The sequence below is a fragment of the Ailuropoda melanoleuca genome, chromosome 5, assembly GCF_002007445.2.
Source record: "Ailuropoda melanoleuca isolate Jingjing chromosome 5, ASM200744v2, whole genome shotgun sequence".
NCBI classification, from domain to species: Eukaryota; Metazoa; Chordata; class Mammalia; order Carnivora; family Ursidae; genus Ailuropoda; species Ailuropoda melanoleuca.
The window spans coordinates 40232699-40249862 of NC_048222.1; the positions used below are offsets into that span (position 1 = coordinate 40232699).

Here is a 17164-nt window from a genome sequence, read left to right on the forward strand (position 1 = left end):
CAGACCCAATTCTAAATAAAGTTCACTTTCATTATATGAGCTCTACCTGAAGACAGGCTTCTGCCAGGATGGCAAGTGCTGTTCAGCTGGGATCACAGAAGAGTTAACAATTATCCAATCACAACATGCATCTCCTGTCATAATATTTGCCCACTCCTTCAGTGAGATTTCACAGTAAGCTGGGCTTTTTATTGATGATGTAATGAATATCTGAGCTGCAGCAGTGATATCCAACATAGATAATAGGCAGTTACGATGTAGTTCCGTTTAGTACTTTGAAGTGCTTAGAAGATTAGAAAAATATCAGGGTGTGAGAAGAATAAGAGAATTTACAAACAGGGTCTCACGTCACGTATAAGATAATAGTAGATAGTTTTCTACAGGAGCCTCTAACTGAATAAAAATCAGCCTGAAAGTGTCTTTAAAAATTAAGCATAAACTTACCATATAACCCTTGTAGTCACTTTCCTACTTTTTTTAGAGATTTTTATTTTTATTTTATTTATTCATTATTATTATTATTGTTTTAGTTTTTATTTATTTATTTGAAAGAGAGAGAGAGAACACAAACAGGGAGGGAGGGGCAGAAGGACAGGGAGAAGCAGACTCCCTGCTGAGCCAGGAGCCCAACGCAGGGCTCAATCCCAGGCCCTGAGCTCATGACCTGAGCTGAAGGCAGGTGCTTAACCAACTGAGCCACCCAGGCGCCCCACATTTTATTTACTTGAAAGAGAGAGAGTGAGAGAGAGAGAGCATGAGCAGGGGAGGAGCAGAGGGAGAGAGATAAGCAGACTCCATGCTAAGCATGGAGCTTGATGTGGGGCTCAATCCCTTGCCCCTGAGATCATGACCTGAGCTGAAATCAAGAGTTGGATGCTTGGGCGCCTGGGTGGCACAGCGGTTAAGCGTCTGCCTTCGGCTCAGGCCGTGATCCCGGCGTTATGGGATCGAGCCCCCACATCAGGCTCCTGTGCTGTGAGCCTGCTTCTTCCTCTCCCACTCCCCCTGCTTGTGTTCCCTCTCTCGCTGGCTGTCTCTATCTCTGTCAAATAAATAAATAAAATCTTAAAAAAAAAAAAAAAGAGTTGGATGCTTAATCGACTGAGCCACCAGGCGCCCCCTTTCTTATTCTCCTTTAACAAAATATGAAACACATTAGTTAACTACAATGACCATGAATCAATAGTAAAATGGCTATTCCTTCTCAAAAGTGGTATGTACCAGATGACCTGATTCACTGTGATTACAAATATTTAAAGAAAGGTCCTAAGCACCCCCACATATCTACTCAAGAGATATGAGAACAGAGAACCAAATAAAGACTTGTATATGAATAACAGCATCATCGTAAGAGCCCCAAACAGGATACAAGCCAAATGTCTATTAGCAAATGGATGGATAAAATGTGATCTATCCATATAATAGATTATTATTCAGCAATGAAAAGGAATGGATGACATATGGTACCACATGGATGAGCCTCAAAAACATTATGCTAAGTGAGAGAAGTGAGACAGGAAAGATTTTATATTAAGGTACGTCGCTGGCTCAGTTGGTAGAGCATGCGACTCTTGATCTCGGTCGTGAGTTCGAGCTCCATGTTGGGGATAGAGTTTACTTAAAAAAGAAAGATTTTATATTGTATGGTTCTGTTTTTATGAAATGTCTAGAAAAGGCAAATCTATAAAGTCAGAAAATAGATCAGTGGTTCCCTGGGGCTGGGAGCAGGGACTGACTGCGAACGGGTATGAGGACTTTTTGCGATGATGGAAATGTTCCAAAATGGATTATGGGGATAACTGCACAATTCTAGAACTTATTAAAAATCCCTGAATCACACACTTAAAATGGGTAAATTTTATAATATGTAAGTTACAGATCAATAAAACTGCTTAAGAAATCAGCCTCAAAACACAATTTGACTTATTCTCCATAGTGTCTCAGGGGCTTTGTGGTCACCGTGGTTACTTTCCTACTCTACTGGTAACAAAATACGAAACATTAATTAATTACAATGATCATATACTATACACCAATGGCAAAATGGCCATTCCCTCTCAAAACTGATAGGCACTAGAAGGCCTGATTGTGATTATAAATACTTAAAGACACGAATGTTTAAGTGTCACTTCCGTGTGTTCAAGACTATTTCCCCAAATGACTAAGGCTATGTACTTAAATGTGAAAACAACTGGTTCAAACATGAAAAATCTGGTCAACCAACCATAGTTTCCTCCATAGCCTCCAAAAACTGCTCTGATTTTCAGGCTGGACTGACTCATTTTTTTTTTTTTTTCACTGAATTGACCAAATTGACTGTGGAAATTGGTATCATGTTGAGACAACCCATGTTGCCACCCATAACCGCCTCATGCAAGAAACTGTATCTCGACACATGCTGCCTCAATTAGCCATTCAACAATCCACAAAAACTGCATCAAGCTGCAGCCTGCTAATAAAGACTGGAGCCCACAAGAGCATGTGCTCTCCGCAGCCCTTCACAAAAGGCCCCGCCGCCCACAGCCCAGCCTCCGCTCCCAACACAATCGGGGTCAGAGTGGGAGGCTGCCCTGGGTCACGATGTGGCTGGGTGCCGAGGGGGCTGCTCAAAACAGATAAATAAAAGCACTTTCACTAAACTAGAGTTGGAGTTACCCAGTGCGCTTTGTACAGGGATCTACGTGTCAATTTCCTGGTAAGATTAGCTCCAAAGAAAATGTTGACTTTGTACAGGCTACCACATGTTTTCTCTTGTCTGAAAAGGAAAACCGCACAAATCGAGGATTCCCTTTTTTGCTGTGATCTACTTACATTAAGTGCCGATGATATCTGCTACTTCTGTTCCCTTTTGGTATCCGTTCTTGTTTTATACTTAAAATATTTAATTTGCTCTGTGCTTTCACGTGTCAGCCTCGCTGGAAGCTTTTAGAAATAGGCATGGTTACAATTCTTTAGGGAACGTGATCTCAGTTTGGATATACGGCACGCGGCTCTGTTGTGGCTGACAATGAAAGCAGAAATAAACTTCTCTTCAACGTCTTCCCTCCACAAAACAATTACATGGTTTTGCTTGCATGCCAGGAAGCCACTCTGAGTTTGCCAGAAGCCAGAGGACACATTAGCAGGTCTCCCCTCCTGGTACCCTCTCCTAGCACTGTTCCAAGGGTGCTGCAGGAACCTCCTTTCCTTATCTTTCATTATGTTTAATTGTCTTATGAAAAGACAACAACTAATATATCTATCTAGTTATTTCTTGGGGACTGCATTCTAATGAATGAGAACAGCAGGTACAATTAAATATAGACTATGCCGACATTCTGCATTACAAGTTCATCTGTGCACAACAGGGACACGCATAAAAGAAAACCACAATGCAATATAAAAGTTATTCTAATCACCCCATCACATAATAAAGGGTAGGTCATCTAAATATTCTTGCAAAGCCTTAAATAAAATTAAGCAGTATAATTAGCTATCTGAAATGGCAGCTATTATCTGGAGTCTCATGATTCTATTCAGAATGGAGGCAACAAACCTGATTTTTGCCTTCATGTATGAGAAAGGCAAGAGACACGCAGCATCTACAAGGCTGATACCAAGGGCAAAATGGCTTGTGTCTTCCCTCAATCCTCTCACAGTAAGTAAAATAGGCTCTCTTCTAGCATAGTAGATTTTAGATTCCTACCTAGCAATATGTACATATTCTGGTCAGTGTGAGAGAAAGAGCAGGTGTGGAGGAACAAGTTCCTGGGACTCAGAAGGGACATATGTCCTCTCGCAGCTCTGGAAGAACCTACCTTTCCATATCTAAGATACCATGAATTGTAAGACTCCTACTGACTACAAAAGCTTTTCAGTGAAAAAGGAAAGAAAGCAATAGAATACGACATTAAATGCATAATCAAACTGTAAGATGCATTTTGATTATAGACTTGACTTGAAACACCATGTCCACAAGACCAGCTCTAGTAAATTGTTTAAAAGAAATAAAAATTCAAGGGGTGCCTGGGTGACTCGGTTGAGCATCCAGCTCTTAAATTTGAGCCCCGTTTTGGGCTCTGCAATGAGAGTGGAGCCTGCTTGAGATTCTCTCTCTCCCTCTTCCTCTGCTCCTCCCTTCCTTAAATTAAAAAAAAAAAAAAAGAAAGAAAGAAATAAAAATTCTAGCAGCTCATAGCTCTGTAGCACTTGTATATGAAAACCACCGAGCTAAATGCATTATCATCACATGCATTATTAACTCATTTAGTTCTCATTATAACCATTGAGATAAATATCATTAGCCCCACTTTACAGATGAGTAAATTGAGGCTCAAATTAATAAAATCACTTGCCTATGGCTATACAACTAGAGTCTCCAACCCTAAGTCTTTTCTTTTTTTAAGATTTTATTTGAGAGAGAGACAGAGAGCACAAGTAGGGGTGAGGGGCAGAGGGAGAGGGAAAGAGACAAGCAGACTCCTCTCTGAGCAAGGAGCCTAGTGGGGGGCTCAATCCCAACACTCTGAAATCATGACCTAACCAAAGTCAGATGCTTAACTGACTGAGCCACCCAGCTGCCCCTCCAACCCTAAGTCTGAAGCCTTAACAAACTGCACTGTATTTATAAGATCCACCTCATGTGAATTTAGCAGCTGGACTATTATCCCAGCTTTGGCACTGAAGGGATGGCTGATCTTCAGATGTTTTATTTTAGATTTTTCCACTTCTCACAGATATGGAGGAAAGTTTGGGGAAGGTTCTAACTGTTCTCCCACATATCCTCTTGCTGCTTTTCTTGTGAAGCATTCTTTGAACTATACAATAGCTATTATGTCCCAGGCACAGTGCTGTGACCTCAAAGAGGTTAAGGAACTGACCGAAGATCACACAGCAAAGTTGAAGTAAGAGGCAGAAGCAGAACTTAAACCTGGGTCTGACCCTAAAACCAGAGCTCTTCCATGAGACCACCAACTCCTGATTGCCCTGCTTATGACTAAATTCTTTAGCCTTATTGAGCCTTAGTTTCATCATCTAAAAATGGGCTCCAATGATACTTTTCTTGCAAGGTTGTCAAGAAGCTCCAATGAAGTAATATACACGAAAGATCTAATACGGTAGTATCTGGAAGGCATTCAGGGAATGATAATAATTATTGTTGCATGCAGTCCGGAGGGAACTTCATACTCCAACAGTAAAATGATGTACTTGATTTCCATGGTGCTGATCACTTCAAACCAGGTCTTTGGAGAAAAGAACAGGTGTGGAGAGGTCTTGTAGCAGCTCCACATTCTATCAACGGTTCTGAGGATAAATCCCTTACTTTACTACTAGAAAGGGCAACAAAGGATAACTGCCAATGAAGCTACATAAAACTACAGTACACTTTTTTCTCACAGAAAAAGTTCTAGGAGAAAAACATTATTCCTAGAAAGTTATGATTCAATTTATTCATTTAACAAACATGCAGTGGCATATAATCAGTGCCATACATTAACTGTGGCCTCCAACCTCTCACCAACAGAAATGACCATCACACAGGTGTTCCTGTCTTCCTCTGAGAACCGACTAAACTTCCTGGTCTGCTTACAAGACAGAGCTATGATCAGAGCTGTGTGAGGGGCTCGGTGAATCAAACATGCATCAGGCCACATACAGAGTGCAACCTGCTGGGTGGTGGGACAAGGGACCCCTTTAGGGTACTATAAAAACCTGTGAGTCAAAACACACAACAATTGCATAATCGACATTAAATCCCAACCCCCAGCAAGGTAGAGGGACTTTAGGGGAGATGACTGGGGAACTAACTACCCTCTCCCACTTGTATTCCTTCTTTGTATGGCACATTATCTCCTCTCTCTCCTCTAAGGCTTCCAAGGATACTCATTTCCGAAAGGGGGAGGGGGGAGGCGGCCTGCATGGTAATTCTCCTGGGTTCTTCTCCTCCCTGTTAGAGATGTCCCAAAAGGGATGACTCTGCTATGATAAATCCTATCACTGATGCATAGGAGAAAGAAAAACTAAGTCCAGGAAAAACCCTCTCTGATTAAGTAGACCACCCACACACACAACTATAGAAACATCACATTTTTTTTTAAATTAAGCTTTTTTTTGGAGATCATTGTAGATTCACATGCAGTTTAAGACACAACACAGAGATACCTGTGTGCCCTCTATCCCTGGTAACACCTTGGAGAACCATATAGCACAATATCACAGACAGGGTGCTGACACGGACAGAGTCAAGACAGAGGGCATGTCCATCATCATACTCTTTTCTAGCCACACCCACTTCCCTCTGGCCCCCGAACATTCTCGTTAGCTCCTGGAAACCACTAATCTATTCTCCATTTCTATAATTTTGTCATTTGAAAAATATTATAAAAAATGGAATCATACCGGTAGTATGTAACTTTTTGTGCTGGCTTTTTTTCACTCCGCGTAATTCTCCAGAGTTCTTTTTATGCTGAGCAGCAGAATACAGCACAGTGTTTAATTACTCACTCACCGGTGGACATCTGGGCTGTTTCCAGTTTCGGGCTATTATGAATAAAGCTGCTATGAACATTTGTGTACGGGTTTTTGTGTAAGCCTACGTCTTCACCTCTTTGGGATAAATGGTCACGAGTGCAACTGCTGGGCTGGATGGTAGTTGCATGTTTAAATTTTTCAGAAATGCCAAAGTGTTTTCCACTGGGGCTGTATCACTTTCTATTCCTATCAGCAATGTGTAAGCAATTTCATTTCTCTGCATCCTCATCAGCATGTGGTGTTACCTCTATTTTTAAATTTTAGCCATTCTAGTAGGTGTGTATTAATACTTCACTGTGGTTTTAATTTGGCTAATGAGGCCGAACATCTTTCATGTGCTTGTCTGCCATTTGTAAATCCGCTCCAGTAGAATGTCTCTTTGTGTCTCTTCACTGTTGAGTTTTCAGAGTTCTTCATACATTCTAGACACATATGCTTTTAAAAGAATACTTTTAAGTCACGTCATATGGGGTTTCTTGTCTTTTGAAGATCATTATCACGAATACAGAAATCCCCAGTGATTACCCGAGGCAAAGAGAATGAATGACCAATGTGGGGAAGGAGGCTTAATTTCTAGAGACATTCATTTGTGTGGATTGTCAGAGCTGGAGAAAAACCAACAACCCACAGTCATTAAACTAGTTTGTTTACCTCAGTTAATGGGCTAAGTCTATTTTTTTTTCTCAAAAACACAAATGTTCGTGAGTCGTGATCTACTGCAGTGTCGGCATGTGATTAGTATTTACATTTAAAGGACAGTATTTAAAGGGCGTAAAAACAGGAGCCAAGGTAACTGCTTCTCTCACTAGCACTTGCTTAACACAAATGCCCCTTCCAGACACACTTGACTGAAACAGTCACAGTGCTCAGGGAAGGAGCCCCCGCACCTTGGCTCTCTCAGCCTCTCATGTTCAACATAAAACCAGCTGGGGATGATTCCTTTCTAAATGAGTTGGGCTGCTCAAACACTAACCAGTTCTTTAAAAAAAAAAAACCGTGACTGTTCCTCCAGATAGCAAAAATACGGCTTAGATAACAAACTCATCATAACCTATGAGTAAGCACACACTGAGGACATCTCTACAAAAGAGGTTGTTATGAAAGTTTTGTGCACATTTTTCGTAAGTTACTTAAAATTAACCAGGTTCGTTTTCTACTGATAGTAATGCTTTCCAACAATCCTTTCCCTAAAGAATCACTTTAGCCGGCAAATGATCATTCCCTAATTAGTTTCTGCAAAAATCCCAAATTCACTATCCACAAAGGTATTGTTTAACACTGCCACCTTGACATCAACATTTCTTTCCTGAGGAATTCAAAGGTTTTACTTCCACCATCTCAACCTCTTCTCTCATTTAATAAATACAATAAAATAATTTGGGGATGGAATACAAATATTCTTCTAACATTTTTTAAATCTTAAAGTTTATATTGATCTCATGTAAAAGGCATTTGAAAATATATATAACATTTACCTGCCTACATTCTTTTGGATTATCAGCCTCCAATTCTCTTCCAAATGCCTTCCTTAAAAAGAATACCCTTGCATGGGACCCTTTTGTACTTTTTTGGGCAACTTCCTGTGAATCTACAATTATTTCAAAATAAAAAGATTTTTAAAATGCCCTTGCTTTCCATCCATGTTGTGTCCCAACATGTTCTTTTTATAATTCTTTGTTAGTGAAAATTACTTTATTTCAGTATACTTTATAGTTGAAAAACCCTTTCCCCTTAAAGATGTCTTTTGATTTTACTGTACCAGTCTGGTTTAGAAAGCACCCATTTTCTTTTTCTTTCTTTCTTTCTTTCTTTCTTTCTTTCTTTCTTTCTTTCTTTCTTTCTTTTTTTCTTTCTTTCTTTCTTTCTAAAATTTTATTAATTTGAGAGAGTGTGTGCAAGTATGAGTGGGGGGAGGGGCAGAGGGAGAAGCAGTCTCCCCGCTGAGCAGGAAGCCTGACATGACCCTTGATCCCAGGACCCTGGCACCCCTTTTCTTAGCTAAGTCACACTGCTTTAATTCTCAATTATTTGTTTGCATTTCACAGTATCTCCTCTTCAGTTCTAAACGATTTCACACTTCCTGGAATTCTCCACTTTGAATGGACACAAAGTAGTCTAGACACATCAAGCACTTAGGGCAGTGTCTGATACAGAGTAACGCTTTATAAATATTCATTATTATTACTATTACTACTATTATTATTTCCATAGCATAATCTACTTTTGGGGATTCCCAATCTTTTTCTTTCTTCTCCCATATACCTCTCTGATTAGCCTTATTCCCTTACCTCACTAGCCTGTCACACTTCGTCGGTCCTGGATCACAGAGTACGGAATTCTGGCACTTAAAGGAACTTGAGTTGAACACCTAGCCATCCCTTCAATGTATATAAGAGGAAACTGAGACCCAGAGAGCAGGAGAGACCTGCCTTTCCAGGGTCACACAACAACGCAGTCAAGCAGTGTGACTCAACTGGGAATTCAAATAAAGCTTTATTCCTCCTTAGAAATTGAGCTTTTTAAGTTGTCTAAGTTGGGCCAAGTCATTGCTGAACACTTGGGGCTCTTACTAATACCTAAGAGAAAAAGTGGCTTAACTAAGGAAAGATTTTGTCCAATTTCCAGATGCTCCCAATTGCTGGCCAATGACAACAGTTACTTTTTTTTTTTTTTTTTACGATTTTATTTATTTATTTGACAGAGATAGAGATAGCCAGTGAGAGAGGGAACACAAGCAGGGGGAGTGGGAGAGGAAGAGGCAGGCTCATAGCAGAGGAGCCTGATGTGGGGCTCGATCCCATAACGCCGGGATCACGCCCTGAGCCGAAGGCAGAAGCTTAACCACTGTGCCACCCAGGCGCCCCGACAACAGCTACTTTTAAGTTTCTCTCTTTCTCTTTCTGACATTGCAAATGTCCTTTAAATCATCAGGGATTTTTTTTTTTAACATACTCATTTGCTAGACCAAACGTAGGTAGGATTTTTCAGGAACCATAAGGTATGGTGATAATGACAGAATCACCGAGATTCTTTGAAAGAATGGTTTGCCTTTCTGGCAGGGGAAACCTCTTTCTAAAGTACAGCTTCTTCCACACTGCTAAGATGAGAATTCCTTCTTTCTTTCTTTCTTTGTCTGATTTACTGCAGTAAAATTCACACTTTCCAGATGTATAGATCTATGTGTTCTTTTTTTTTTTTAAGATTTTATTAATTTTTTTAAAGATTTTATTTATTTATTTGACAGAGATAGAGACAGCCAGCGAGAGAGGGAACACAAGCAGGGGGAGTGGGAGAGGAAGAAGCAGGCTCACAGCAGAGGAGCCTGATGTGGGGCTCGATCCCATAACGCCGGGATCACGCCCTGAGCCGAAGGCAGACGCTTAACTGCTGTGCCACCCAGGCGCCCCTAAAGATTTTATTAATTTGACAGAGAGTGAAGGCGAGAGAGATCACAGAGGGAGAGGGAGAAGCAGGCACCCAGCTGAGCAGGGAGCCCAACATAGGGCTTGATCCCAGGACCCTGGGATCATGACCCAAGCCAAAGACAGACGCTTAATTAACAAGCCACCCAGGTGCCCTAGATCTATGTGTTCTAACAAATACGTACAGTTGTGTAACTGCCACCAAAATCAAGGTAGAGAACATTTCTAACATTCCCCAAAATTCCCTCAGAGCTTTACAGTCAGCCCGCCCTCTACCCTTTGGCAACTACCCATGCATTTTCTTTTCTTTCTTTTTTTTTTTTTTAAGATTTTATTTATTTATTTGACAGAGAGACAGCCAGCGAGAGAGGGAACACAAGCAGGGGGAGTGGGAGAGGAAGAAGCAGGCTCCCAGCGGACGAGCCTGATGTGGGGCTCGATCCCAGAACGCCGGGATCACGCCCTGAGCTGAGCAGATGCTTAACGACTGCGCTACCCAGGCACCCCTATCCATGCATTTTCTATCTATATAGTTTTGCCTTTTCCAGAATGTCGTATAAGTGGAATACAAAATAGGTAGCCCATTGAGACTGACTTCTTTCACCTAGCATAAAGTCTTTGATATCTGTCCATGTTGCCTGTATCAGTAGTTTGTTCTATTATTACTGAGTAGTATCCCGCTGTATGGATTAACTACAGCTTGTTTATTCATTCACTGTCTAAAAGACATCTGGGTTGTCTCCAGTTTGGGGTGACTGTGAATCAAGCCACTAGGCATGAGACTGCTGGCTCATGTTGCAAGAAAATGTCAAACTGCTTCCCAAAGTAGCTGTACCATTTCATATCCCCGCCAGCAATGCAGGAGAGTTTCTGTTGCTCCATATTCTTGTCGGCACTTATATTATCTGTTTTTTTTTTTTTAATTTTAGTGAAGGGCTCCCTTTTATTTATTTATTTAAGATTTTATTTATTAATTTGACAGAGAGACAGCCAGCCAGATAGGGAACACAAGCAGGGGGAGTGGGAGAGGAAGAAGCAGGCTTCCAGCGGAGGAGCCTAATGTGGGGCTCAATCCCAGAACGCTGGGATTACGCCCTGAGCCGAAGGCAGACGCTTAACGACTGCGCCACCCAGGCACCCCAAGGGCTCCCTTTTAACAGAAAAAAGTAGCAGAAAAAACATCTTTTAGCACACTGAACTACTGTTGAAACTTCAAGCAACTTTGACTCCTTTCTCTTTACACCCACAAGCAATCCATTGGGAAATTCTATTGATTCTATGTTTAAAATATATCCAGAATCTGACCACCTCTCCCCATCTTCACAAATGTCTCCCTGATCTGAGCCTCTGTAACTCACCTGGATTGCTGCCACGGTTCCTAACAGAACACACAGGCCTCCTTGCTGTTCTGTGAACACTCCAAACACATCCCACCTGGTGTCTTCTGCTCTATGCCCCCATATACCTACTTGACCAGCTCCTCTCCTCCTCCAAGCTTCTGCTCCAAGCTCATCTCTCTGCGGGCTACCCTGGAAACACTGCAACCTACCCTTCGGCTGCTACAAGCTTGATCTACTTTTTCTTTTCTCCATATTACTAGCCATCTTCTAACACACTGTATTTATTTTTTATTATGTTTACTATTTATGGATTCCTTCCCAACCCTGCTCCACCTCTGCTAGAATGAGTTCCATGAGTGTGGGAATCTTTTTTTTTTTTTTTAAATACTAATGTATCCCAAGTACTTAGAGCAGTGCCTGGAACATGGCTGGTATTAGATAAATAGTTGCTAAATGACTGAACAAACCACACGACTTTGGAATCTAAGGTAGACCAATTAGATCTGGGTGAGGCCAGATCTATAACAAGTAAAGCCAGGAGCAGAAAATAACATTCCAACATGCATGTTGAAACCACAAGACTTAGTTTCTCTAAACACAAATCTATTTGCATAGCATCTGCCTTCAGAATAACATAAAAAATTAAAAATATAGGGTCACCGGGGTGGCTCAGTCGGTTAAGCGTACAACTCTTGGTTTTGGCTCAGGTCGTGATCTCGGGGTCACAAGATCAAGCCCGGCATCAGGCTCTGCGCTCAGTGTGGAGTCTACTTGAGATTCTCTCCTTTTCCCTCTGCCCTTCCCCTGGCACGTGTGTGCGCGTGTGCTCTCACTCTCTCTTAAATAAATAAATAAAATCTTTAAAAAATTTTTTAAAAAATATATTTATATAGATGCAAAAATATTTAAAAAACTCTCCTACTAGAGAAAGCAGATGAAATGAACCAGGTTCATATATACAAAAAATGTCCTGGGACACCAACTATCTAGGTTTTTTCCTTTCCATAAACTTCTCCATCTGTCTAAGATTGCCCTAGCCTGATTGCCAATTTTATTTTCTTAATCTAAGCTCTATTCTCATTACGCTTCCACTTCTATTTTTTATCCTCAGGGAAAGAGAGAGCAGTTACTGCCAGGGCATTCTCACATCTTCCAAAGAAATGGCACAGGTGTTAATCTTGTATTTATGTTTGATGTGGGTAATGATGGCTATGGCTGGAGCTGCAGGTTTATTAATATGCAGGGCTCTCACCTCATTAGTGGCGATGTATGTTTTGAAGTTAAGCTGCAATGTTTGCTGTAATGTCAAATCTGGTCTACCAGACTTTCTCACTGTTCATTTTCTTTGTTTTTACCTAGTCAGTACATGCTATGCTTACAGGGCTCACACATGTGCTGTTTAATAAAGACAATTTTCCACAGTAGTTAATCCTGATGGAACTTTCAAACATTTTTAATAATTACATCCTCATGTGATACCGCATGTCTATCTTACAGAAAAGGTTTTCATAATTTTTGACCCGGTAATACAAGGAATAATAAACTCTCTTCCTGGCTTAATCTGGAAGTGGTATGTGCTTAAACTGGATAAAGTGATTAATTCACGGTTATTATACAATAAAAACTTGTGCTCATTATTAGCATTTGATAGTTTATGAAGTACTTGCATATCTATCTCAACCAAATCTTTACAAGAACAAAATAAACAGTAGTAAAACCTTACTGATGGGTTGCCTGGGTGGCTCAGCTGGTTAAGTGTCTGACTTCAGCTCAGGTCATAATCTCAGGGACCTGGGATCGAGCCCCACAGTGGGCTCCCTACTCAGTGGGGAGTCTGCTTGTACTTCTCTCTCTCTGCCCCTCCCCCCACTCATGCTCTCTAATAAAATCTTAAAAAAATTTAAAAATTAAAAAAAACTTATTGAATATAATATTTTGATAATCCATTATGAACAGTAAGTGTTATGATTTAATTCCAAAAAAATGTCCAGTGAACATTATACACATCAAAGGAACAAGCCTGTGTCAGACTAACAAGCCTCGTGGGGTGGGTGGTCTGTCACTGCTGCTGCTCAGAGTTCGGCCCACTCTACAGTCCTCACTGAATATGCGCTACGGGAAAGACTCTTAATTTTTGCCAGCTTGTCTGGAAGTCATTAACTGTGTTTTATAAATTCCAAAGGATACTATTTACGCATTTATGTTCTACAGCTAAAAATCCAGGACTGCAGTATTCCAAGGAAGCCATTTAAATGTGAGAAACAGTATTCTCTTCTCATTAGGTAACTGAATGCATTTCCATTTCTTCATCTTTTAAAATTTGTGTTCATAAGTACAGACCCTGGCTCTAGGGGCAGCATTTGTAGGGAAGGAAATGATGATTGGAGGAGAACACGGGTACTTAGACCAAGACAAAGGAGAAAGAAACAGATCACTCATGAGCGATTCTCCACATCATCTTCTGTTCACTCTGTTCTCACGGTACCTGTAGCGGCTCTCCCCCCTCGCCCCCACCCCCACAGAAGGACCACTGCCTTTGATTTGACAATGTGACACATATTCAGCTAGAATTCCCATCATCGTTCATTTAGAGAAAGCAAAAACGAGTACATGGGCTTTTAAGAAGGCACAGCAATGAGCTTATATAGCAAAAGTGTACAAACAAGTGTATTACCTATTTAATTGCCTTAGCTGAACTTGGAAGCTCTGATCTTTAATTGCCTGATTGAACTGATCTAAAAAGCTATAATTTTTTAATCAGGGAGAAAATTAAATAGCTTTTTGGTAAATAAAAAGGCATCTTTAATCTTATTTTTATGGAATCCAAGTTATTAAATATGGACAAAACCTCTAAAATATTAAGTTAACAACTACTCAATCGAGAGAAAATTTCTCATTACAATGTTCCACAAAAGTCTTCAGGGACACCTTGCTTCTTCTACTCTTCCATAAAAATACATACTTTATTTTTTTTTTAAAGATTTTATTTATTTATTTGACAGAGAGACAGCCAGCCAGATAGGGAACACAAGCAGGGGGAGTGGGAGAGGAAGAAGCAGGCTTCCAGTGGAGGAGCCTGATGTGGGGCTTGATCCCCTAACGCCGGGATCACGCCCTGAGCCGAAGGCAGACGCCCAACGACTGTGCTACCCAGGCGCCCCCATAAAAATACATACTTTAAATCCAGAAGGTAAAAGTTTCCATGAATAACCAGGAAACTCTAGAGCTAAGCATATATTTAATGAGGTGCATTACCACAGTATATGATTCCTTTCGTCGAGAACCCATAATTACTGGGGAATAACTGCTCACCTGTGCTGTAATTCATTCGTCTTTCCATCTATACAGACGCAGATGCACACCCACTTACTGGCATTTATTGAAAACTGACGTCCCTTGGGAGGGTTTGCTGGCCTACTACCACTGTCTCCACTCAGCCCCTCACAATATCTTCTTCCCTTAACTAGTAGCATTTTACAGGGGGTGACCGTGTAGGAATTCAGCTGGCCAGCAAAGACTGAGAAGAGAAGTACGAGTTCACAATTCCTTTTTGAAACCGTTATGTCCTCAATCAGGAAAGCCACTAAGGCCACCAAGGTATGTGAAGCAATCTCTTAAGGAACACTGTATGGTGATATCTGAAATGTTAGTAAGAGGAAGGGATGCAATTGTACAGAAAGTGAAGGTTTTCACAGTAACTGGCCAGAAAACCTTTTCTTGGCTCAAGTTGCATCCAGAGCTGGGAGGACCTACTCGCCTCTGAGAGGCTCTGGTCGACCACACTTGGCCGCAGTGGTTACAGATGGTTGTTCTGTGAATCTGACATACACCTTAGACTTTACTTTTAGATCCCAGGCATACATCTATTTGAAACATGCCTATCAAGATCCCATTTCAAAGAAAAATTCAATTATTTCTCCAAAACAAAGGGTAAAACTAAAACCAATGACTGCAAAGAAGAAAAAATAAAGATGACTGCAGAATAATTAAACAGTATTTCCCTGTCCACTATAGTTCTCGGTGCTCCTCAGACCCCTCACAGAATGTTATGGCTAGGGAGGATTCACCATCAGCCAGAAGTACGCTGCATGCCCAGAGTGTAGGGTGACCCCAAGGATCACTTTAATAGTAACATTTGCATTTCCATGGCAAGGGCCTTTTAATGAAGGCTCTGCTATTGAGAATTGATGTCTTCTTCGAGTTCCTTTGTCAAATGGATAGCAGATGTCCATAAAAATCAATAGAATGACAAGAATTGACCACTGTGTTAACTCCTATTAAAATGGCTATTACCACTTTATGGGTTGGTGAGTGTGGGGAGGTGGGAGTACAGGGAATAGAAGCAATCTAGGTCATATTATGTTAAATACCATTCTCTCTTAACCCTGGTGGTGAAAATGCTCCATTCTTTTCTCACTCACCAGACGTGTTCTCATGACGACTTCTTCCCAGGAAGTGTAACACGAGCACAACTCAGCTCACTCCCCCTATGTCACACTTTGCACCAGCTACACTCTAGAAATAGACTGGACTGGCTTTCAGGGAACATTTGGTTTGTGATTCCATTTAATCCGCATAGACACCTTCAAGAACTGCAAGTCTCACTTGTCAAAGTCTGCACATCCTCTTCAAAAGAAGACGAGGGATTTAAGAAGAAATCTGTGATCACGAGGATATTAAAACCCCCATAACAAAAACAACCCTCAGTGACCGATGTGATACTACAGCTGAAGGCCTCCGTTGTTTACTCGCTCTCTCAAAGCTCATTCCTTTTTTTTTTTTTTAAAACTTTCCTTTAATCACATCCAGTGTGCATGCTGTTGCATTCCCCAAACGTGCATAAAGCGGGGCTGAGCAGGTGCGTAAAATTAAACAGTACTGTTAGTAATGGGAGGCACTGAAGTCGCTTTGCTATAGTCTGTTTCTCACTTAATAATTTGCTCCAAATGAATTCAGACATTTTGGGAACAGTGAAAAATTCAAAGGGCGGTTCCTCTCACAACATTCAACAGTTATCTGATTATTCTTCTCGTGTGTTCTGTTAATCGACTGGGAGACTGATTTCTGATGCATTCACTGACTCCTTATTTAAAGTTTTACTCTCAAAATATGTGAAACGATCTCTTCAGGCACAGTGTTTGGTAATGTCTGAAGTGTTAATAAGAGGAAAGGATGCAAAGTGAAGGCTTTGCAGTAACTAGAGTTCAGGATTAAAAATCAGATCCTGTCCTTTTCAAATACTATGAAATACCTTTTTACATGTTTGGTAAACATCACAAAAATACCATGCTTATTATCTAAATCAAAGCTGCTGAAGGAGAAAATAAGAAAAACATTTATGAAGCAGCCATCTTTTTGACTACCAAATATATCAGCTGGCTTAAATATCAGATCATTTATTTTATTTAAAAATCAAGGCATCTGGAGAGCTCCCCACCCAACCTTACAAATTAAGTCAGAACTTGTAAGCGCAGTACATACCTCTATGTAAAATCTTTAAACTCCACAAATAGGTAAGACCTTTAACAACCTAAATGTAAGAAAGAGAAACAATCCAATGATGATTTTTATCAGGAACTTTCCACATGTAAACATATAATCATATCAACCATAATTCTTCCTTTAAAACTCTGAAAACCAATAAGCATTTACTACTGTACATCTCCCATTTCTGTGCCAGGCTCTTCAAGGATGCCAAATGTGTAAGCTACAGCCCTCCTTCCTTTAATGGGATTAAAATATCCTGAGGATAAAGCACAATGAATGAAAAAAAAGAATATATGTGCATGTAACATGACCTGGAAGTCCATCTACTAAGTTCCCAGTAGTGGAATGGGCAGGGAGGAAAGGCTTTCCTTTCCTGTACTTTCATATGTGGAATTTTTTTTTTAA

General features: G+C 40.6%; 1 protein-coding gene across 4 annotated transcripts in view; it reads right to left on the bottom strand.

Moving 5' to 3' along the window:
- The window catches only part of MAP2K5 (mitogen-activated protein kinase kinase 5), a 253900-nt gene that overhangs the window by 129095 nt on the left and 107641 nt on the right, over positions 1 to 17164 (bottom strand). For all 4 annotated transcript variants that reach the window (XM_019809540.2, XM_002928839.4, XM_002928838.4 and 1 more), the window contains one exon: positions 16754 to 16802. In XM_019809540.2, coding sequence (XP_019665099.1) covers positions 16754 to 16802 — 49 coding nt within the window. The remainder of the gene's footprint in view (positions 1 to 16753; positions 16803 to 17164) is intronic.